The 23,788-nt window shown below is 45.6% G+C and overlaps 2 protein-coding genes across 8 annotated transcripts in view; one reads left to right on the forward strand and one right to left on the reverse strand.

Annotated features, from left to right (window-relative positions):
• usp53b (ubiquitin specific peptidase 53b) overlaps positions 1-13,145 on the forward strand; it is a 30,267-nt gene extending 17,122 nt beyond the window's left edge. For 5 of the 7 annotated variants that reach the window (XM_048995525.1, XM_048995526.1, XM_048995524.1 and 2 more), the window contains 7 exons: positions 1,428-1,574; positions 4,914-5,568; positions 5,977-6,044; positions 9,954-10,032; positions 10,287-11,044; positions 11,234-11,328; positions 11,870-13,145. In XM_048995525.1, coding sequence (XP_048851482.1) covers positions 1,428-1,574; positions 4,914-5,568; positions 5,977-6,044; positions 9,954-10,032; positions 10,287-11,044; positions 11,234-11,310 — 1,784 coding nt within the window. In that variant the 3' untranslated portion in view covers positions 11,311-11,328; positions 11,870-13,145. The remainder of the gene's footprint in view (positions 1-1,427; positions 1,575-4,913; positions 5,569-5,976; positions 6,045-9,953; positions 10,033-10,286; positions 11,045-11,233; positions 11,329-11,869) is intronic. The other 2 variants (XM_048995528.1, XM_048995530.1) reach the window with 2 other exon arrangements.
• A 188-nt stretch (positions 13,146-13,333) lies between these two features.
• Positions 13,334-15,391, reverse strand: fabp2 (fatty acid binding protein 2, intestinal). The gene is made up of 4 exons (XM_048995550.1): positions 14,765-15,391; positions 14,285-14,457; positions 14,018-14,125; positions 13,334-13,515 (listed from the first exon to the last, which is right to left on the reverse strand). Exons 1-4 carry the CDS (start codon positions 14,829-14,831, stop codon positions 13,465-13,467), a joined length of 399 nt encoding a protein of 132 aa, XP_048851507.1. The 5' UTR covers positions 14,832-15,391; the 3' UTR covers positions 13,334-13,464.
• Positions 15,392-23,788: the final 8,397 nt, after the last annotated feature.

The raw sequence follows: 23,788 nt of genomic DNA on the forward strand, positions 1-23,788 counted from the left end.
AGGACAAGCAGTGCTTAATGACAGCAGATAAATGTTTTTTCCAAGTAACTTAAGTGAATGACTCACTCTGCCTTCTATCTTTTGATAACCACCTGCTGCCCGAGCTGCCCCCCCCCCCCCCCCCCGATATACACACACACCCACACGCGCTCCGGATTGCCCTGGCTTCCGGCTCCCTCTGGCAGGGACCCCCCCCTTTTACTGTCAATGTCACTCACAGAAATATGCGGAACTAGAACTACCCGCTTAATGGATATGTTAAAACAGCACACTCCGTAGCGGAGCACATCATTACTTATGACCAAAGAAGGAAGGGATAAAAAAACTCCCCCAGCTCAGTACATCTCGCTGTCCCTCCTTAATTAAGAGAATAGGAGCCTGGAGCCTGTCCAGGAAGCGCAGTCGCCGGTCTGCTTATCGATGCCAGCACAGTCTACCTCGTTTCAGCTCATTCCGTTCAATTTATTTTTATTTTGCACTCTTAAAACATAGCCGTCCCTGGGAAGTTCTGCGTAAGAATCCAACGGTGATGTGACGGGTGCGATTTAAATTAATCGGAACCTCACAAGTAGTCACAGAAGCAATTAAATCGGTGTAATTAAAATCGGTTTAAATTGCATATGGCCAGGAAGGAACCATTGCTGTGCCCAAAGGCACTACATGAGTTCATTTCAGAGTGTGTCTGGGGGTCTTCTGAGTAGCTAGGGGCCGTGGGGTAGCCGTCCGCCCCGGCTAAATGCGGACGAGGGTCAGTCAGCAGGTCTCAGCACGTTACTGAGCGACTATGTACATGAAAGCCTGGCCTGTCTGGGTGTGCGCCTCCTCATGTGCGCCCCCTGCTGTCCAAAGAGGAGTCCTGTAAATCTGAGCTGCTAGCAAGCAGGCACAGGCCTGATACCGCAGAGAGAACCTTTAATTTACACTCTTTATGTATCATCATGCAGTGTTATCGGTTAAATCATTAAAATCCTGGGGTTTGCCTGGGCACTGTGTTTATATACCTCTATTATATATAATATACTGTAAACTCACCTATTAAGTATGTTATAAGAAATTGCAATTTACCTCCCTTAACTTTCGTTAATAAAGCTCTCGAGGTATATTATTTGACATTTTTGGCATGTTAATTACGGCCAGAGAAATATTAAGAGTGCGATTACACATTCGCCTTAACGAGAAAGGAAACTACTGGCTGTACTGAGGTGGCCACCTGCCGCCTCTGAAAAGGGTTTTTTATTTTCACAAAGAATGTTCTAGCTGGGATGAAACGAGGTGAGTGGAAATAGGTTTCACCGTTCCTGTTGCTGCAGCGGACACCTCCGGGGGTTTCCGGGAAAAACACTACTGCATGTGAGGAGCATTTAGCGGGATCGAGGAGGACCGAAGGAAGACCCATCTGAGAATTAACGGCCCCCTCTGTCCTGCAGCGAAAGCTCCCTCCACCAGTCCCAAAAGAAAACTAAGGGAGGGTCCCAAGGAGTGTACTCAGAGGCCTGGGGAGGTGCGGACGCCGCACCCTCAGAGGAAGGAGCATTCAAGGGGGCAGAGAAGACTAGACTCCCTGGCCCAGCGAGGTACGAGCCACCTGTAGGGATGTTCATGATGGTCAGGTGTGGTGAAGAATCAGCCGAGGTGGGGTTTTTTGTTTTACAGTGCGCACAGGACAGGAACACGCAGCACAGTACACAGCGTGTGTTATCTGAAGAGAGAAGAATGTTAACTCAGGTCGCTGGACGTGCAGGATCACCAATAGGAAGATCCTCAGGACTTTTGTCTAGGAACCTGTGTCTAAGCAAATAAGAGAACAAACTACGGATATATAGAGGGTAACATCAGGAAATATTTGCTCTGTGCATTGCAGTTTTTTTGTTTATCTCATTCATCCATCCATCTTCCAACTCATTATCCAGTACAGGATCCCAGGAGGGTGGGGGGCTGGGCTGGAGCCTGGCCCAGGCAGCATAGGGTACAAGGTACAGGTAGACCCTGGATGGGATACCAGTCCATCACAGTGGTCACATAGTTCATATCTCAGCAAAACCGATCTGGTCTGTATACCTTGATAAGCACTTTTTAAAGTACCCTTTACTTTTGGCGTTTTACATTTATAGATCTCACCGTTTCACCGTTACGGCTTTCGCCTCAGTCTGGATGCCACTTGGTTTACTTTCGGTGTTTTAACGTTACGGATTTTGGCTCAGTATGGATGGTAAATTTCTGACTTTCGGTGTTTTAACGTTACGGATTTTGGCTCAGTATGGATGTTACGTGGGCTTATCCATGTCCCTCTGTCCTGGGTGCCCCATAGCCCATGCCCAACATAACCCAACATTTGGGAGGGAAACAACAGAAGCAGATTACTTGTGACACACGACCACCCTGATGCGAGCTGCCACAAAGCACCCCAGACCACGTTTGCCCTGTTGCCATGGAGACGCTCACCTGACTCAACCTCACCTTGACATGAGCTGTCAGGACAGGGTCACATCCTGCGGAGAACTCGTCCTATATTCTGACACTACAGTGTGCCAAAAGTCAGGCTTTCTCAACCAGTAACACACAGGGACCAGTGTGTGCGTGTAAAATGTCAGGCAGGAAATCTGCCAGTAACTTGTGAGGTATAATATAGCTGCATTTTTAAAAGAAATATCACTTCAGCGACGTAATTCAGACATCATATACAGAAACAGGAGCAGGAACCAAATCTACAACCCAGGAGGTGTGAAGTCATTGAGTCACCAAACCACTGCACCATCTAGAGGTGCTGCTTTTGTTTATGGGGAAAGTACCGGAAGATGTCGATGAGATGAGAGGGTGGAGCACAGCTAGTGATTTGGGCGGGGCCACCATGTCGTAGCAAAGGAAACCAGCCCTTTTTCCCGTATACGTGGTGTCGGTGTGATTCGAGGCTGGCGGACGGGAGCCTCATCCGAAGCGGAATAAAAGAGCTCAGTCACAAGGCAGGTCTGTTTAGTCACACGTCGCCGAGACGCTCTCGCGGACCGTCGCCGTTTCTCCGATTTGGCTCTCGGACGTGTTTTCCCGGGCTGCTCCCGTTAATCTGATTATCCGCGAATTGGCGCCAAAGGGCCCTGTGCTCTGAGGACTTCTGACGGGGCTATAAATATGTGCGCTAAACGTCAGCTGGCATCAGTCAGGGCTCTGGGTGTACGGTAAAACCGAGTAACGTCGACGAAATCCTGCCTTGCGGCGCGTTAACCGGCTGCCCGCATTAATAAACTGCTGATGTAACTAATCCATAAATGACCCGCACCAACCCTGTTTTTGCACTTTAAGTACTGTGAAGACCATCTCCCCAGTCATTGCTGCTGGATGTTACGCCACGGTCCTGAGTGGAATGCTGCTTCGATACCTGTATATGGACGGTATGACAGTAAAGCCAATTTGACTTGACTAGACTTGAGAGTTTGGTGAGGAGATTCTTGTTTCCACTGTTAAAATAACGATGGCAGATGCCTTGGATCTACAGAAACGCTTAATTGGTGATTTAGTTCGACGCCATGGTGGGTCAGAGGAAGAGGAGCAGGCACGGGGGGATGGTGTGAGCTTCGACCGTGTGACTACACCCTCCTCCTTCCTTGGGTGACCCCCCCGCCCCCCCAACCTCCTCCCACCAAGTGCCAACTGTGATTCATCTCGACCTTGACTGGTTCTCGCTGAACCCCCAGGTGGCCAGCAGGGGGCCAGCAGAGAGGAAATCATGATGAGGCAAGGAGAGGCCCCCGACAGCCAGTACTGTGCCCATATGCGTCTGTGCTCCCGCTCTCACACGCGTGACTGCCCGCCCCCCTGCGCAGCAGCTATTAGCTGCACAGCGGCATGTGGGGGGATGTGATGCTGTGTGCCAGGTTCACTTGGCATTGCGGACTGGCATGACACTGCCCCGCAGACAGACATGGCGCAGGCAAACACAGGCAGGCGCTAATGCTAAACGCACCTAGAGATCCCGGAATGACTGGTTCAGGTAGCTAATTTCAGTGCCGAACTTTAGCGCTCAATTCTCAAGGTTATTTAACGTGTGAAACTGCTTTCCTTAACTGTATGGCACTGGGAGCCTGTACTGGATAAATGGTTATGGAAGATAGTTTTACAGAATGAATTGGTAGCTAGAGGTTGACCTCCACCTGCAGGGCTGTGCGTTTGACTGATTATACGGAATTCCCCCATATCCCCAGGGCATTCTCGTTTCCAGTCCCCGCTAGGGTCGCTTCTGCGAGAATGTGTGTTAGTGTGTGAGTGCTGCCCCTTGGCAGACTGTCGTCCCATCCAGAGAATCTCCAGCTTTGTGGCCCTGGGCAATAGACTCCACACTTCCTGCCAAATCTGTGAACCTCGGGGCAGATTTTTTTGACACACTGTGTGTCAGGGTAATTAACGTAAAAGAAAACAAGAACTATAAGAAAACGTTTTTGTAGGTTTACATGAAATAAGATGGAGACATAAAATAAAAAAAACACAACTAACAAAGACTATAAATAGTGCTGTAAATAAATAATAAGCATTCAGTATTTTCTGTGTACTTTGAATGCTATTTCATTAAAGTAATGATTTATCTTTAATTACTGTTAATAATACTTGACACACATTTTGCCCATTTTGAGGGCATTACTTGCATTGTGTATTCATGAAGAATTCTCTAAAGATTACACATATTGAACTTGAAGTCTGTCCTTTGAAATAAAATTACTAAAGTATAAACTGAAACTAAAAAAATTATCACAACGAAAATATAAACTTTAAAACAAAAAGTAATAAAATGATTCAGAAAACAAACTAAAACTAAACTGGATTTCAAGTGAAAATTTAACGTAATGTAAAACTAAATAAAAAAGAAAATAAGCCTCTTGATATCTTAGTTTCATAACGGCATCCTCTGCTGTGATCACATTTAGATGCCTTCTCCGAGAAGATACACCCCCGCTGCACCTCCCCCCCAGAGAAGGCGGGGCACCAGCAAGCCGGGCCCAGGTCACATGGAATTCAGGCCAAAGGGCCCCCTCGGCTTGAGAGAACGCAGCACCAGGGCCAGCCCAGCGAATCCCACATCCATGGAGCGCCTCCTGGTGGCCACGGCCGGAAGTGCGAGGGTGAGAAAGGCCACACCCACAGCCGACCCTGGAGGCCGGTGCGGGAGGTGCTGAATGTGGACAGCGTGCTGAGTGAACTGGAGCGGCGCGAGCAGCAGCAGCACCAGCCACAGCGCCGGCTTCCCGGCCCGGCTCTGGTACACTGCGAGCGGGAGCGGCCCCGCGCCAAGGACGACCGTCGCCCCAACTGCCTCATGACCATCTACGAGGATGAGCAGAGGCAGGAAACCGCGAGCCACAGCTCTCTGGAGTCGGAGAGCAGGGCCGGTCCGGACAAAGACGGCCCGGAGGGGAGGGCCAACCCCAAACTGCGGGGCAGCTCCTGGGCAATCCAGCGCACCGAGTCCGGGTACGAGAGCAGCGACAGGCTGAGCAGTGGCTCCACAAACCCCGACTCTCCAGGCGTGGAGAACCTCACACCAAATGAGCTGACTGGGGTCGCTGAGGACCAGCCGGCAAGGTAAGAGTCAGGAACTCTCCAGAACTTCCTGGAACTTTTCTCCATGTTTCATACATCTTCTGTCTAACTTTGTTGCGTGGACATTTCAACAAATGGGTGGCCTGTTGTTGACCTCTGTCTGGACACAGCACTGATTAACACTTGGTAGTCAATGTCAATATTTCAATCCAGATCGAATTGGGCTTTAACATATGAAGTATATGGATTGCAGTAGAGGCGTCCATCCCCTTCTCAGAAGGATGATGGGCCTGCTCGTCTATGGACTGGCACACACACCGAGAGACAGGCCACCCTCCCAAACTGCAGACCTGCCCATTAGCGCCTCCTGGCTCCAGAGCAGGCACAGCACGGGCCCTCATTGTGTCATGTTTAGTTTCGTCTCAGCGGACAGGGAATTCTTCCTTCCAGGGGCGGGGGTTGTCACAGCAGAGCAGAGCAAGCGAAGGCGTACATCCTGCCATCTCCCACACTTCCCGGTAAGACGGCGTGCTTTGGTGAGATCCTTCGACCGCCGTGATTTAAGAGTTGTTAAGCGCCTGAGGCTACATAGCGAAGAGATCCAACGTGTTCGTCAGCAAAGAGTTAACTAGGCTAATTCAGTGAAACCTCTAATTTTCTCGTACTTTCATGCTTATAAAAATAGGTTAGCTGAGTTTTAGTAACATAGCAACAAAAGACACAGTATCCTGTTTAAAATGTTGCTGCTGGCTGAACTGTTTATCAAACTCAAATGAAATAGGCACTGTAAATAGTCATAGATAACGGATATCTGAAAGTTTAGTGTTTTTCCCCTGTATTTTCCGCAGAGTATTACTTAACCTTTGTTTAAATTGTTTTTGTTTGTTATTTAGGTAATGCCTGATCGCTTGCAGCTATAATTAGACGTAGGTAGCGAGAGATGTTCGTTTCATTAGTGTTTTCGATTTGCATCCGACAGACAGCCATCACTGCGAATTAGCAATAAATAGTGGTGACACACTGACCCCTTGGATACTAAAATACCTCCATCATTCTGGGATTTGGTGGGGGGTCATGTGGAGCGGCTGGGGGAAAACCTACACGGGACTGGATTAATATCTAACCACTATCCCGGTCACGGTTTCTGGGGGGGTGGGCTGAGGGAGTGAAAAGCTGACGGCAGCCAGAGTGTACATGTACTCATAAAGCCCAGAGCAGAGGGGATTAGGCAAAAGTAAAGTGGCACGCGGTTTGTGATTGGTCTGTGTATCCGACCAATCAGCTGTCACGTAAGATAAATCCTTCTTTCTGGAAGCGAAATCAACTGAATAATAATGTTCAGTTCTAGATTTTAAAAGAAACATCTTGCTTATACTGTAAGAGCTATTCCTGTGAGCAGTTCTCTTCCTTATTCATCCTGTCGGCAAAAGCTCACATCTGGTCACATCTGGGATGGCCTGTGTGTAACATAAGGAGCCTCTGCTGGTATTTTGAATCTTATTTATTCAGCTTGCGGAGGTCCTCTTTGGTCCAGTTTTAATCCCTTTTAAAAGACAAGCCAAAAAACTGATTTAAAAATGCACTGCAGCTGTAATCTCTCTGCGGGACGTCCCGTCGGCTCAGCCCACCTCCCTCGCTGCCCTCGTCTGATTCGCCGCCCTGTGATCCCCGGGTGTGGGGGTTGACTGCGAGTGCGATAACAGCCCACCCTGCTCTCTGTGACGCCAGTCCCAGCCTGTGCATTTCCAGCAGCACCGACCATATTTAGGACCCCTGTGAACCCACAGCCAAAATTCCCAGAGGACAGCTTGCAGCTTTTATCCTTGCATGGACCGCTGGGTCAGTGGAGGGGAGGGCAGTGGGGGGGGGAGGGGGGTATGTGCCTATTTATATCGAGTAGGAATCCAGCGTGTGGCCCGATTGGCGTGTTGGCCCAGCAGCCATGACATGCCTTGACTCTGAGAGCTACTCTCTGCTGCCCCCTTGCTGCCTCCAGTGTAATGGATCTCTGCACCAAACCAGTGGCATTCTCCCTTTATCTCTTTCGCTCTCTCCCTTCCACTCTCTCCCTCTTTCTGCTTCTCTTCTCACTCTCTCTTTCCTCTCGACCTCCCTCTCTCTGACTCATCTTCCCGCTTCTATCTCTCTTTTCAGATAAATCTGGTTCTTTCAAAAAAGCCGCAAAGGAAATGGTGCGATATGTAACACAGAGTTAAGCCTTCGAATGCTCGGCTTAAAGTGAAAGCATCTTTTTTTAGTGAAGGGCAGCTAGGTCAAAAAACAGTTTAAGTACAACCCCCGCCAGAATTTGTGCATGAACCCAGCGAATCGCAGAGTGGCTTTACTGTCCTGGTCTAGTTAATGGATCAGTTTGTGCCACTGGAATTTGCACATCACTTGTATCAGGGGGATCCTTAATGGGGAGTTTAGCCAAGTAGAAATGTTGACCCATTACTATAACAAGCTATGAGCTTCAGATGTAAATGATAAGGATTCAGAATTTGTCCCAGTAGTGGAAACAATTAATAACGATGAAACTTCATTTCACTCCTGGCTGGTTTCTCCTGCCTGCTGTAGGCCTGTTGAGGAAGGTATGATCTCACCCTCACGGCCCCCACCTTCACGGCCCCCACGTGTCAGATATATCGTAGGCAGTAACCCCCCCGGAAACTCCCTGTAATGGTTTTAGTCTCCTAAATAGTTGCGCTTCGCTGGATTTTTCTGGGATGTTTGGGGGGGCTGGCGGGAGGGTTAGGGTTAGGCTCATAGCATTATTGCATAACTTGCTTTTCCCAACTGTCTGCTTGGCTGGCGAGGAGGAGGGTGCATCGGAGCACCGAAGAAGGGCCACTGGGGACTACTGTCGACCGTGTCGATACGCTGTCGATGTGGGTCATCTTATAGCTGCTGCTCAGATCAGCTTTCAGTGCCACACAGGCAGAGGTGGGTAATTCAGGTCCAGAGGCAAGGCGAAGCAAGGAAAGGCAAGTTTATTTATATAGCACAATTCAGACACAAGGCAATTCAAAATGCTTTTCAAAGGCAGTAAAAATGCAGACCAGGATTTTGTTTCAACCAACCAGTTCAGTATAAAGAGTCACAATCACAGAGTACTAAACTGGTTGGTGGATGCAAAATCTTGGTCTGGATTTTTACTTTCTGGACCTGAACTACCCACCTCTGTTCCCTAGTTCTTCTGTACGTTATGCTTGTGCAAATGGATTCCAGTTTTCAGTGGCACAAAGTTTTTGTAATCCTTTACACATAACCAATCCGTCTGTTCAACTTTTAACCTCCAACTAACAGGAAGCAAATGCAACAGGAGCTTTAAATATTTATTTATAAAGCTGACAGAGTACCGAGGCAGGATTCCTCACTGCTCAGCACCAAAGGCTGCATGATCTAAGAGCTCGTTTCTGCTTCCCTGGAGTCATCTTTCATTTCTCTGACATGTAGCGGCTCCCGCAGTCAGCAGAGCTGTATTGCAAATTCAGTATTTTAGTTTTAGCCATGTTTGAAAATGAAAACGTAGGGGCATGACGGATTCAAGAAGAAGGAAGCTCTCTGTTCCCACGTGAACAGAACAGAGTGGTCGAGGGGAGGAGTCTGTAGTGTGATTTAGTGTTGTATTCAAGACCGCCTAACCGAAACCAAGACATTGCCGAGACCGGAGGGTATCAAGACCAAGACACTTCCGAGACTTGAGGGTACCAAGACCAAGACCACCGAGACCAAGATCAAGACCAAGACACACTAAGGCGAGACCAAGACCAAGGCAGGTCGAGACCAAGACCAAGACCGAGAACAGACTACGCCTAGAATCGACATCACATTGCTCAGGTCAACTGTAAAGAAAAAAGGAATTGCTGAAAAGTATCTTTACTCATTAAATCAAAAATTGGGACGTTTTACAAATATTCTGTTTGTCCTCTGTAAAGCCAAAGTTAATTACTGCCAACTTCGCGGACATTTTCGGACATTTCTTTGCCGACTTTGCTATGATGCGATGTGTATGATGTGTGTGGACTGTGAAGCGCTGGTAGTGTCCATTGAGAAAATGTATACAATGTAACGTCTGCATCTGACTGGTTGCATTTGAATTGAGGTGCGTAATAAAGAATGATACTGTTCTGTGAGGATGCGCTGTTTTCTCTTTTTTTCTCCATCCCATCGAGATGGTTATGTCCGAGACCAAACAGAGTTGAGACCAAGACAAGACCTAGACCAAATAGAGTCGAGACCGAGACAAGACCGAGACCACAAAAAACTGGTCTTGAGCCCGGTCTAGAACTACAGCACTAGTGTGATTGTATGTAATATGATTGCATCATTTAGAACCTGCTTACATATGTGAGCATCTATGTTTCCTAGCCAGGAATATTAATCAACATCACTGACAAATAAATGTGTATGGATTTCCTTTAAAGGGGGACATCAGATGAAAACTAAAAGAGCAGATTACCACCTTCAAGATGCCCACGTCAGCCGGTTTAGTCCAAGTTTAAGGTAAAAAAAAAAAAAAAGTCAGAAACTTATTTACGATGATGACAATGTATTTAAAATTATAAAAATGTGCCAACCACTCAGCCACTACCAGTCTTCACTGTTTGTTCATTTTAGAATATCAGCCACATGTTTTTATTCTGTGAATGAGCGTCATTAGTTGTCTGAGCTATTCCCTCAGATGGCTATAAGCCCTAGAAGTATCAGTCCACGAGAATCGGGGGAGATTACTGATTCCTCGCGGTTTGTTTTGGCAGGAGAAAGCCCAGTGTCTCTTCCAGGAGCCCGGAGAGGGCCAGCGGCTCCAGTGGGGAGTCTGCATCCCTGGATGTGACACCGCGTGAAGTGACAGGCAGGAGCCCCCGTACACAGCAGCTGTCTAAAACCAGCAGCTCGGAGTGGAACAGCTCGGACGAACTGACGGGCCCGGCGTCCGAGCAGGAGGACAGCGCCTACCGCTCCAGCAACAGCGAGGCGGCACCTCCAGAGTCACCGCGCCCGAGCCCAGTGCCCTGTCGCACCTTCCGCATCTGGCCTGGCGAGCAGAGCCAGCCTCTCTGCTGGCTGGCATCCTCACCTCCGCTTCCCGGGCGGCATGGCCGCCAGCAAGCCCCGTTTCCTGAGGACTGCCGGACAGGGTATCGACCCAGGCTGCTGCAGGAGCCGTCTCAAACCAGCCCCCGACCCCCGGCCAAAACCCCCCAGGTCCACTCGCACGTGGCACCGGAGCCTGTCTCACGGCAACAGAAGTCCGTCTCCACGGCAACCTCCCCTGACCAGGAGAGGATGGAAATACCCACGCTTTACCGTGACCCTAAAATCTCGCTCACCACCTATTTTTCCGTGGACAACTGCATGACGGACACGTACCGGCTAAGGTACCACCGGAGGCCTCACTGGAAGCCCGCTGCTGATCCCGGGGGCCGCGACCGCAGTGACTCTGGTGACACCAGCCCTCCTGTCCCAGCAGAGACTGTTCTGTCCTCAGACCTACCTAAAACTAAGCCTGAAACAGGTAAATATCACCTCAGAGGCTCGTCTACAGCCTTTAACAGTGCAGTTGTGTTTACAAGGCCGCGTTAATCTCATGGTCACGTGATTCTGATTTTCATCGGTGAAGAAGTGCCACTGCGGATCACACTGACATCAACTGTGGCCTCAGACTGTCGCCTGTTTCTTTATATATATGACTGCTGTGTTTCAGGCCTTTCTATCAGCAAACCCACCATAAAATGGAACGCAGTGACCCCTAGAGGGCTGGATGAGCATGGCTTCTTGTGATGAGAAACACACTGACTGGTAAGTCAACAAAGTTCTGCCTGCTAAGCAAGCATCTTCTCAGAAGTCTAACAGACGATCCTCTTCTGTCTCCAGAACTGCTTTAAGGGTAGACGAGTTCTGCGTCTAGAGAAGCCGTTCTCTATACTACTGTCATACTGAGCTGTTATTTTTGCACTTGTAGTATTTTATAATCCCAGAATGGCCGCTGTTTCTGAGACACCAGAAACAACAATCACACCGCAATCGAAATCTCTTACATCACATATCTTAGCTGTCATGCTTAGCCACGCAGTATCTGAATCTCTGCGAGTGATTCTCTATGTATTCAACTGCAGTCACGGAGGATCAGGTTGATTTGGTTAACGAGCAGGTCGGCCAAATAATCTGGCCACTAAGTGCATAATAACAGTTTCTTCATTTATTGGCTGTCTGTGCGATTTTTTTTTGCTCATACCGCATTTACAGCTTCTCGTACACGGTGCTTAGTTTTCGTACTGAACGGCGTAACGTTTTAAACGCAGCATCAGAAGGTAATGAATGTCCTTCTGTAATCCCTCAGAGATAAAGCCTTTCGCATTCATGTTTCTCGGAGGTGTGGTGCGGAGACCACGTGCCGAAGTGGAGGCCAAAGGGGATGAAATGAAAGCTTTCTACGGTTTCGTGTAATAGCGGACGACCTCTGCGAAGCTGCAGGTCGCGCGTGGAGCAGAATGTACAGGCCCTGCGGCAAGGTATTACGTCAGGGGGAGGAGGGGGAGGAGGAGAGGCAAGGCACTTTGTTATGCATCTTTGGGTTTGTTACATTTTCAACCAAAAATGGAAAAAGCCAAGCTCAAGACGATTTTTTTTTCTAAGCCTAGTAAACAAAACACTCTGGATCAGGGCTAGCTGTGACGCGCGCTTTGTTTTTAAGGTTTACCTGCACTTTAAACTGTCGTTTAAGTAGCTAACAGCAGACATTTGCTGTGTCAGTCACAGGAAGCGGTGAGATTCTTCTCGAAGAGCCATAATGAGATGAATTATTTGCAGGATCTAGCTACACATTACTAGCGAGTTAACGAACTGTATTGTCAAGTACTCCGGCTGGCGGGTTGTGGGGGGGTTAAGCTAAACAGCCGAAAATAAGCACATTTTACTACCGCCTTTGGGCTTTTCGTCTAGAGAACTGCAATGCAAGCAAACAGCAGTAACAGCGGCAAAGTTTGACGAAAAGTACGCAGTCTCTAAAATCTATATTCTTATTGCGTAATTCGCACCCCGCAGGGAGTGGACAATGGAATGGTCAGCATGATCCCACTTATGATCCCTTTCTGTATGCTCTCTGTTTTGGTTTCTCCTTGTTTCCCAGAGTTTTCTTGAAGTATAGTAGAGCTTTACGTTATTTTTTATTTTCACGGCCTAATGAAATATACTGTAGTGTAAAGCTCTTCTCTGTAAATGTAGGTCTTGCTTTTTTTGCATAAACACAGATTTTACTCAGTATTCAGAAGGATTTGCACAGGAATCGAAGATGCCATAATCTGTGTCCTAAATAAGAAAGACAATTTGAAGTATTTTCCAGGCTGGGCTTTAATGAAACGCTGCACCTGTTACTTTCTATCATTGGCGCTTTTGTGTTGCATTATAAAAAGCGCTCAGGCATGAATTCTCTTTATCTCTTTTTTCTTAAATATGTACCTTGTACATTAAATATCCTGTGCCTTTACTTTTTCCATGTACAATAAATTAAAATCTAATTTGTACCATAACTTGTAAAATCATGTACATATACTCGGAAATGCTTTTATATTGTTTATTTATATTGTTTGATAAACTGGATTTTATTCAACATGTAAGTGTGCTGTAATAGATTTCTCTTTAATTTGCATGACAAGAATATTTTTGCTCTCAAAGGAATCTTGTAAAGGTACCTTCGAATGGGAATCACGTGGTAAGTAATCGATAAGACAAAATATCAGAGCTACAAGAAACAAATACAAGCATTTACACATTTTACGGTTCATGCATTTATTTCTTCATCCATTTTTCAGTAACAAATACTGCCGTGGAGTAATGAACCATTTTATTTTTAGGACAATGCAACACCACACATTTGTAAACCCAGAAACAGTTTGTCTCATGTTATAATAAAAAAAAAAATTAATTTGCAGAGTCCTAACCCCTTTTGAAAATCCGTTTCGCGTCCACTCCATCATAGCTGTAGGTCTGAAAAAAGAAAATAAGCATTGATTTAAAAATGAGTCATTTGATATGATTGGTGGCATTTTGTTATCCATATACCTGAAATGTACACTAGTGACACCCGATAACCCAAACAGGGTCACAGTGACTCCTAGCCTATGCTATGGGACAGGGTAACATCCTGGGGACTGACATCCTTCCATAACTAAGTACTGTTCACTCACCCAATGGGCAGTTACGATAGCCAGTTAGCTGACCTGCAGTGGAACCCCCCTGAGAGAAAATGTGTGCGCTTTGTACAGAGAGCTAGACCCTGTATCAAGCCCACAGTCCTGGATGTGTGAGTCCGTGACACTACCAGATGAACCACAAAACTCATGAAATCACCGAAAAATACCAGCGGTACACCATGGTAGCTGAGTTTGTGGGGGATTCTCCACAGCTTTGAATGTAAGGAACTGAATCCAGGCTGCTGGTGACAAACAGGAAGCTTAAGTCAGAGTTTGACCCAGATCCTAATGCCCACCTGCACGAGTTCGTCCCCGCAGATCACTCTCGTGGTGAGCAGCTCTTTCCCGTTGTCCTTCCTGGTGAATTTTCCTTTCAGTGTTTCACCTTCCAGAATCCAGGAGCCCTGGGAAGCGACAGAGAGAATCAGCGGATCTGATGTGAAAAGTCTGACACGATTGCGTGAAACAACTTATCGGCACGCAGGGATTCGGATCGATCTCGGTTCAGGTACATCGGGGCCTTGTGATGTTTAGGTCACGGTCACCATGACAGGTTTGCTTACCGAAAGCTCGGTCCCATCTGCTAGACTGTACTCGAAGGTGACTCCCAGGGTGAAGTCGATCTCCAGTGTGCGGAATGTACTGCTCTCCTTCACATGGAACTTATCTCCATTCTGCTGGACGGTGATCTTCAGGTTATCATGTGCAGCTAATTTCCTCTTCACCATATTGATGCCTGTGACGGACACCCAGAAACCCATCGTCACTCCTGGTCACTTTCAGACTGATCCACAAAGCACTGCGTGAGTTTTTGCATTTCTGTGCCAGCGAACTGCATGTGTGTGTTTTTTTCATTCATATGGAATTTCATGCATAGATTGTTATATGAGATTGTATATTGCAATAGAACGTGGCTTAATCCCAAATAGCAGTGATTAATGTAGCCATATAATGCAACATCCTGTTATGAAGCCGTGGTGATTTACGTATCAGGGTCCCTTTGACAGCTGATCACAAAGCCTTCCCCGAGTGCATCTCCTTACCCATCTGCTCCATGAATTTGTCATAGTTCTCGCTGCGATCGGCTTTCCAGGTGCCGTCGAACGTCATGGCTGCATGTGTCAGTAGCCTCTAAGTGTCAGAGTACATCCTTTTAAACCGTCTTAGCTGTTATCGCACCCTCTTATCAGACACTGTTATCTGCCTGCTGATGTGGCTGTTTAAAGCTCGTGTAGAACGGATCTGCCCCTCGCCGCCGTGACGAAATGCCTGGCCGCACTCTCTTTCGAGACCGTCTCTCTTTGTGCCACTTATGACGTGAGTAGCTCCGAGGTTCCCCCCCCCCCCCCCAGCGCATAACGAAGGCTTGAAAGTCCCTCAATTTCACGTACAGATGTTACGGCGTCTCTCGGAAGAATCGAATTGCCCTCGCAGGCACTTCGGGTGCCGCGTATCCATTTATGCTGAGACAGAACTGAACCGCATTCAGGGAATGCAGGCTGTTTCTCTAAAGTGTCACTTGGTCTTAAGACACAAGAGACGCTCACATTTCTGAGTTCCCTGCGGAACGGAAAACACTTTTACAGACGCTCCAGAAAAGGGAAGTCATTGTGAAAGTGGTTTACTTGTCACACACACATACACACACACACACACACGTGAGAGTATAATTCCTCTTTTATAAATGCCATGAAAGCCACAGATGTAAAGTTCTGAAAAGCAGTTTTAAGCACATACAGCTTGTTTCATTTGCCAAAATTGGGAACTAAATATAAATTACTATTACATGCTTGTTTTGCTGATTTTGACTTGTAATCCGACACATCATGGAAGTCTGGGTTTAACAAGGTCAATCTTCACAGAGTCAATGCCGTGTTTTTGACCTTTGACTCACTGACCCTAAGAAGATCGGCGACATGACCCATTGCCAATTTTATTGTAAGAGATTATACGTACCATAATCTTTCCACAATATCACCGTGTTATCAAAGACCTTTGGAATTGTAAGTTAAAATGTAAATGCTTTTAGAGATGACCTACATCACGCTAAGATTTGCACCAGATTATGTTTGTGTTGACCACACAGTAAATGCGCAATTTCCACTTTATGATCTGCAGCATTTCCACAGAGGTTTAGTCAGATATTTTGTGTCGCAGTACTATTTAGAGGGACCCTGTGATAACGAAACGATGACACCAAAGTTTGATGCTTCTTTCATGCCCATGGTGTGTGGTAATAAAACGCTCCGTTTTCAGGAGTAAATACACCGAAACGTCACAAAACTGCAACTGATTTTTTCACGCAAAGATTTCGATGGTAGTTTGTCTTCCAGCGAGTAACCCTGCAGCCAAACCCTTTAAAAAATGTGAAATTGCCCAGTAAGCCACAAAAAGACCCTTGGTCACCACGCTCACCCAAACCCACAACCCACTGAGAAGGAGCCTCTTTCCCCAGCTGGCCAGAATCCGCAGCTCACTAACAATTACCGCCTATCTTCAGCTAGCCAAGACCAATTGGTTCACTAAGAATGAGTGTCTGTCTTCAGCTAGCCAATACTCGTGGTAAAGTAAGAACTAATGTCCGTCTGCGGCTAGCCAGAAACCGCTGCCCACTGAGGAGGAATCTCCTTCTCCAGCTGGCCAAAAACCACCCGTGTCATCCATGGGAACATCAGACACTTAAAAAGCACCATTATCATTCAGAGCCAGAAACCTTTCAGGGGAAATTAGAAAACAAATTAAGCTAAATGCTCACAGAATGTATTAGCCTTTGCAGTGCATTAAAACTCGGTAACACAATCATTCAAAAATGAAAATGAGGTACAGCTGACAGAAATGTTACTTTAATTAATATTAGCTCTGCAGACAGTGGCCTCACAAAAGACCTAGAGCCAGATGTAATGAATCCTGTCGCAGCAGGTATGTCGTGCTGCCTTATCGTTCCTGCCAGGTCAGGAGAGTCTTGCAGATCTGCTGCCAGCCTGAAATAACCTTTTCACTGAACTTGACTTGGGATTACCACTATTCACTCTGCTATGACAGCTCAAGAGCTTACGATTAAAATAGAGTGTGACCTTTGAAAGTGTGAAGCACGCATTGAAACCAGAAACACAAGCATCTTGTGAAATACAGGATGCTTGTTATAATGTTGTAATTCAGCACTTCTGAACAGCATTGCGTGTTATATATTTAAAGGAAACAAACAAAGAGTAAGTGACAAATCCACTTAAGTTCTAAGTCCTGTGATGTCTGGTGGGCAGTAAGCTGATGTGTGCCTCTCTGCCAGAAGGCTTCCAGCTTTGTGGGTGTCCCGCTGTCACTAAAATATTTGCATCGGTTGCTTGTGAGCCATTCAAGTGTATGTGAAATGTGTGGAAAGCTGGATGGAAAAACCTGCAACTTTTGCATCTATTGCATAATTTTTTCCACGCACCTTCTAAATGGCTAGCTGAAAATCGCCAGGTGCTTTAACGCAGGCTGGAACTTGCATTTAAAGTGGCAGTCAAAAGTCTGTGCACGCCTGCTTTTGCGACCAAGAGAAGTGACCAACATCTCAATCTGTACAATCGCCAAGATTCGATGCTTCGATGACAGCATTGCTGACTCATCATTCTTTCAACCAACTTCCAGATGCTTCTCCAACAGTCCTGAAGAAGCTTCCACAGAAACTGCTTTTACTCATTGATTGAGTTCATCCTAAAACAGCTCTTTAGGGTTTAAGGGTGGGGACTGTGGGGGCCGGGTCATCTGTCTCAACATCTGTCCGCGTTCACACTATAATCCAGTACTCACATAACCCCAATGTGTGCTTAGGGTCGCTTTCTTGCTGAAAAACCATCGATTTTCAGCAGGTGTGCCCAGACTTTAGACTGGTACTGTATATATTTGAGCGTGAAATAATCTTTTCTTTAGTATAATTCCACTTCTATTTGCACTGGATAAAATAAGATTTCTCTGCATACAATAAGATCTCTTTACATTACAGAGTATAAGGCAGGAGAGGGTGGTGATAGCCACCATCTCTATCTCTCTCTCTCTCTCTCTCTCTCTCTCTCTGGCACTTGCCGTTAAACACACTGACAAAGCTAAATATACACACTCCATAATGGCGGACTTGAATCATTTCCAGTTCAATTACAATCAATTTCATCTCCCTGGAGCCATTTTGTGGGTTCAGTGTGTTATGAGCCGCTGATATTCATATGCGAAACTATTCTCTGTGAAATAGCTTGTGTGGACATTCTCACCAAGCAGCACAGAAGTGTGCTAGTTTGTGAATATTTCATTTACAAAATAGCATTTTTTTTTATTCAGAAAACTGGAGCACTGCACAGGGCTTTAAGATAAAAGTAAGCACTGGAATCGTATTACAAAGAACTAAATACAAAGTATTCAGTCATATTTCCATTGTCATCTGGGCAATTCAGAGATGAGGTTTCTATATCTTTGTGGGGACTTTGCATTCAATTACATGGGCATAACCTTAATCCCAACCATACAACCTTAACCCCTACCGTAAAAATGTCCCCACAAGGTCAAAATAGCAGGCTCTTATGACATTGTGGGGACAATTTGGTCCCCACAATGTAATATGTACATAAACCACATATACACACACATTAGCAACTCACTGAAATAAATTTCTAAATAATCTTTGTCTGGTGTCATGTGTCCTTGTGTCACAGTCCTGTGACAGAGGTGTTGTTATATTTTGAGGCCATGTTGTAACCTGGACTGCCTGTCTCTGCACAGTAGATCAAACTCGCCTAACCGTAAAGGAGTGTTTGGAGAACCAAACCCCCCCCCCCCACACACATTTTCAACAACTTGCCCATAGACTTTCAATGACGTAGAGATCTTGATTAGGAAGTGAGTTTGGATCAAGATTATCAGGAGAACCACTGATTTCCCCCCCTGCATGCAGCCACCAATGGTGCTTGATGGTCATTACAGAGTAGCTTTGAACATATTGTGGTAACATTTTATGTAAATATCTCATCTATAATGCATTATAGATGCCCTCGTAATGCATTATAAGGGCTGTTATAATTAATAAACCATTACAGCATCTTCTGTTGACAGTCATAAGGTATTACAGTATTGATTATAATACGTCAGAAGCTCCAATCAAGCTCTCATCTATAATGCATTATAGATACCTTTATAATGTATTATAATGGTAAGTATAATCATTAAGGATGCTTTGTACTGCATTTGGAAGGTATTTATTATGCATGATAGCTGAGGGCTTCCTAAAGCATTCATAATGCATAATAAACATAACTATAATGTATGCCTTTAAATATATATCCATAAGCATGTTTATAATGCTTTATAATTGCATTGTCAGGTGTTATGAATGTGTGGCATTCACAGAAATTGCTACCAGTATTGTTGACCATTTTCCTGGCAATGAGAGGAGCCTGGTACATTGGTGTCCATATCACATTTCACAGCTTAAATTTGAGCAGCATCTATGGTTACCTCTTGGAAAAACATTCCTGAGACCTGGACCATGAGCGAATCGAACAGTGATACTTTACTCACCCTTGTGGGTAAATTGTGAGAACCATACAGACAGGTGAGGGCAAGCTTGGGGGTCACAGCACAGGGTCATCCAGCCAACAGCGGCCCTGGAGCTGGGGGTTAAGGGCTTCGGTCAGGGGCCAAATGGTGGTATCAGTCTGCCGGCCACGGGATTCAAACCAGCAACCTACCGATCGGGGCAGATAGTCTTAATCGGCTGGGCCGCACAGTACCACCCAGAGTGCTGAGCAGATGCTTCGGAGCCCCAAAGCGGCCAACCTGTCCTCATTCATTTCCGTTTGTCGGTGACACTAGGACAAGACGTAACTGAAAGCAAGAGTCAGAGATGCAGCATGCAGACACCCAGCCTCTTATCGGTTTAGTTGGGATCTACAGCTCAAAGCATTAGCTCTGGAGTAAGAGACGTCGGCGAGAGAGGGAATCTCTGAGTGAAACTGGGAGACCGAAGGCAACGTTTCGACACCAAGATCTTTCACTGGAAATTCACTGTCAGCCTGCATGGTTAGGAGATGCATGTAAGGCAATGGAAAAGCAGAGGGTTCAAGAGAACCGAAAGATGGGAACTGAAATTCCATTATTTACAGTGTAATTTCAGCTTTTGGAATATCTGACTTAGTGTCACGACTTTCAATCATAGTTTCAATCATCAAAAGAAAAAAAAAACATTTATATGTTTATATTGAAAGGATGGAAAACCGATTCCTGTTGTTAAATTCCCAAACATGCTAAGGAGGGGGGGGGGCACAGAAAGTGGCATCAGCCTTATTAGGAAGCCACATTATCGGCATTCCTAATGGAGATCCGGAATGTGTGTTCGCAAGATCCTGCTTTTAGTCTTAGCCCCTCTGAAAAATGATCATTCTAAAACCATTTAGCAATTTGTCCCATTTTTTTTTGTATATACTTCATTCGCCCCACTTGGAAAATTTTATGAATTGCCTCCCATATTTCTTCTGAAGTCGAATCCAAGAATGGACCCTGTATTGGAATAACGATTAAAAGTGCAGAGTCTATGCATGTGATATGAATACATGTACAAATGACAGGCATGTTAGTTCGTCAATGCAGCATTTCTGCTCCATGCACCTTGCACCAGACACAAAGCGTACAGCATGATGTACCAGACACAAAGCGTACAGCATGGATCCCGGTACTTTTCCACAAAAGCTCCATAAATCCCCTCCTTCCTGTTTTATGGCTCTTTTCCGAGTACCTGCACATTATCTCTCTCCGATAACCTGCTCTTTGATTCCGGACCAGCTGACACACGAGAGCGGTGATGCAATGACGCGAGCTGTCAGACCGCCGGACACCGGCTTCTGACACACATCCACCGCGAAAAGTGTACGTTCCTGAGCACGGTCACTGCTCCTCGTGTGTGTGTGTGTGTGTGTGTGTGTGTGTGTGTGTGTGTGTGTGTGTGTGTGTGTGTGTGTGTGTGTGTGTGTGTGTGAACCAATTGCAGAAAAGGTCTGGCTCAATACTGCCACCTTGGTTTATGATGAAGAACTGCTCATGTTCAAGTCTGAACTTTTACCCCAGAATTTTTACATTTCCTTTTATACTACCCACCCAGTTCTACTTTAATCTACTTTCTATGTGAAAAGCAACAAGAATGGTTGTACCGATAAATTTACTATTTAAAAAATCTCCTTAATATTGCATTAAAAAATGTACCTTAAACTTAACTAAAGCCAAAGAACTACGAGGTACTCATATTGTCCTTATGGTAATGTAAACTTTACTGAATGAATATTTAACCATTTATCGGACTACTGCCATATCTACAGACAACAGTAGTTTAAACAGGAAGACAAAATCAATCCCAAGTAACGCTTCTGTACTTCAAAGTGCACTTGGTATTTTGATTTCCCAGTGAAACACGTGGGTCTTCCTGATATCTTACGACTTCTGGGGCTTAATCCCAAAGCCCTAATTCGTCCGAGGAGTTTACACACATTTTGGGAACAAGTTGGCCACCTTACTCTTACTCTTCGATCCGACTCATCCCTAAACAGCTCTGTAGGGTTTAGGTCGGGGGGAGTGTGGGGGCTCAGGTCATCTGTCACAGCACTCCATCTCTTATCTTCTTCACAAGATCATACTACATAACCTAGAGCTGTGTCTAGGGTTGCTATCTTGAATGATTTTCAGTAGGTGTGTCCAGATTTTTGACTGGTACTGTAAATGGACAGACCTGGACTTACGCTATAATCAGCTCTCCAGCAGACAGGCCATAGCGGCGCCTTCCAGCTGCATGCTCTACCCCACACCTCCTGCAGGAGGAGCCTCTCTGTGACATAATCGCCTCTGCTCTTTCTCTACTGCAGCAAGCCTTGTGCCATCTCCTCGTCCCAGAAGAAGCTCTTCCGCACTGAGCTGATACCGTTTGTTTGGACACCAGAAGTCTGCACTAATCAACTCTCCCTTTCTGACGCATATCACAGCAATATGAAAATGACGTTTATATTTTTTTGGACCAATTACCACTTTGAGTCAAACCAAAGCAGCCAGGTAACACAGGGGTTAAAAAGTTACAGCAACTACAACGCATATGACAAAATACCTGATTTCTGCCTGCTTTTTTTGTTCTGTCTGGTTCGATTGGTGACTGTGGCACTAATATGTATCTGTGTAAGATGCAGTACTGGACAGTCTACAGAATACATGACAGGCAACATTAAAAATATCATAATCAAAAACAATTAAGGACAAATATTTTTATAGCAAGTAATTTTACATTGATTTCAAGTTTCAATATCTATTGCTTTTTTCAGTGCACGCAAATAAATTTTAAATTACCAGTCTTCTGACATACCACTAGGGGGCACTGCAAGTACCACTGCTGGTAAATGTACCACAGTTGGAGAACCAATGCCTTACACCAGGGGTAGGGAACCTGATCCATGGAGAGCCGGTGTGGGTTTTTTGGGATGGCCTCTCAATCAGCCAATAATAAAGCAGCGATTCTGAACTCCAGTCCTTGGAATCCACTGTTATTGGCTGATTGAGAGGCCATCCCAAAACCCCGCACCGGCCCTCCATGGATCAGGTTCCCTCCCCTGCCTTACACCATACTGGCTTATACGAAGGAATAAGGGTACATTTTCAAAGATGGTGGAGGAGCCATGAGATAATTCTCTTGGGTCTTGAGTAGTAAGTTTGGACGTTTCCCGATGACATCACCAGCAAGTTACATTTGAGCAATTTGAGAGTCTATACTTATGTACCATACATCTGTGTAACCCTATCATCAACAGGTCAATACTTTTGCGAATGCCACACTGTCCACTGCCTGCATGATATCATGTCAGGCTTTCTGCTATACAGTTTCCCACGTGTCGGGCTGCCAGGCAGGTCAATATCAGTGTGGTACAGCTATGGCCAAACTTGAACCTTAAACGCCTTACACCAGGGGTAAGAAACCTGATCCCTACGACAGCTCAATAGCTACTACCAGGCATGTTGGCTTCATAAAGTATAAGTGTGGTAAGAATCTGTTATATTTGTACAGAAGAGGTGGTACTTCCGTGATAGTAAGATTAATATTGAGTGAGGTGGTAGACAAGGTGAAAATGAACAAGTTATAATAAAAAAAAACACACAGACTGATAACAGTCAGCTGGGATTTAAATATGCCAGCCTGACAGAGTCGGAGAAAGGGTCTCACTCAAAGGAGCAAAACAAGTGATCTTGCACCAATTATGTTACCTGAATAAATATTTTAAAAGAAGCTTTCTTCAGTGTGTCGAACGGGATGTTTTTAATCACAATTTGCCCCAAAGGTAGAATTTCAATCTGTCATAAACGCAAGTCTTAATTAAACGCTGATTGACTATTTTCAATTATTGACGCGCTATACTTCAGTGACTGTCTGAATTACAACAGCGTCGCCCCCGGAGCGGCATCGGAAGCACAGTCGGCACATTGTTTGAGCCTTTTGTGGGCAGCTGGTCAACAGGACTACAATGAGGAGAGATGCAACCCGATGCTAAGCGAGGCAGAAAGAAATGTGCGTTATGGTCGGCCGTCCTGAGCCAGACGAGCTGAGCTGCCCTGCTTTGTCAGGCGCATGGACCCTGGTAAAGCAGCCTTCGCTGCAGGACTGGAGACGCCGCTAACGAGAGCCAGCAGAGAAAGGCTGGAGACTTATATAGGCGTAGGTCTACTAATGACTAACTGAAAGTTAATGCGATACAGAAACAAACACTTAAATACATGAATTAAAAATGTCAGGACATATATCACACGTTTCAAAAGCATGCAAAGCCCAGTATTCACTTCTACATCCAGTGCATTTCACATCTATATGAAAATGAGAGCAAACTTTGAATATTTGAATATATAGGCCAATATGAAAAACAGTCATTTTTGCAGTTCAGTGTTCTTTTTAGTAAAAATGGGTGATGCAATGCAAGTATTTAATTTTATCTCAACTGTTATTCAAAACCGAAACTGATTAATTCTCTCCTGAAGGCGTTTAAGATCATAATCTAAAAACCCAGAACATTCTAACGATT

This window comes from Brienomyrus brachyistius, chromosome 25 (genome assembly GCF_023856365.1).
Source record: "Brienomyrus brachyistius isolate T26 chromosome 25, BBRACH_0.4, whole genome shotgun sequence".
NCBI lineage: Eukaryota > Metazoa > Chordata > Actinopteri > Osteoglossiformes > Mormyridae > Brienomyrus > Brienomyrus brachyistius.

Bases quoted from the DNA above. Each gene is read 5' to 3' on its own strand.
- fabp2 (XM_048995550.1), bottom strand. From the start codon at position 14,831: ATGACGTTCGACGGCACCTGGAAAGCCGATCGCAGCGAGAACTATGAC. The intron at 14,458-14,764 runs GTAAGGAGATGC...TGTCCGTCACAG, and splicing joins CAAATTCATGGAGCAGATGG to GCATCAATATGGTGAAGAGG. The intron at 14,126-14,284 runs GTAAGCAAACCT...GTCGCTTCCCAG, and splicing joins CAGATGGGACCGAGCTTTCG to GGCTCCTGGATTCTGGAAGG.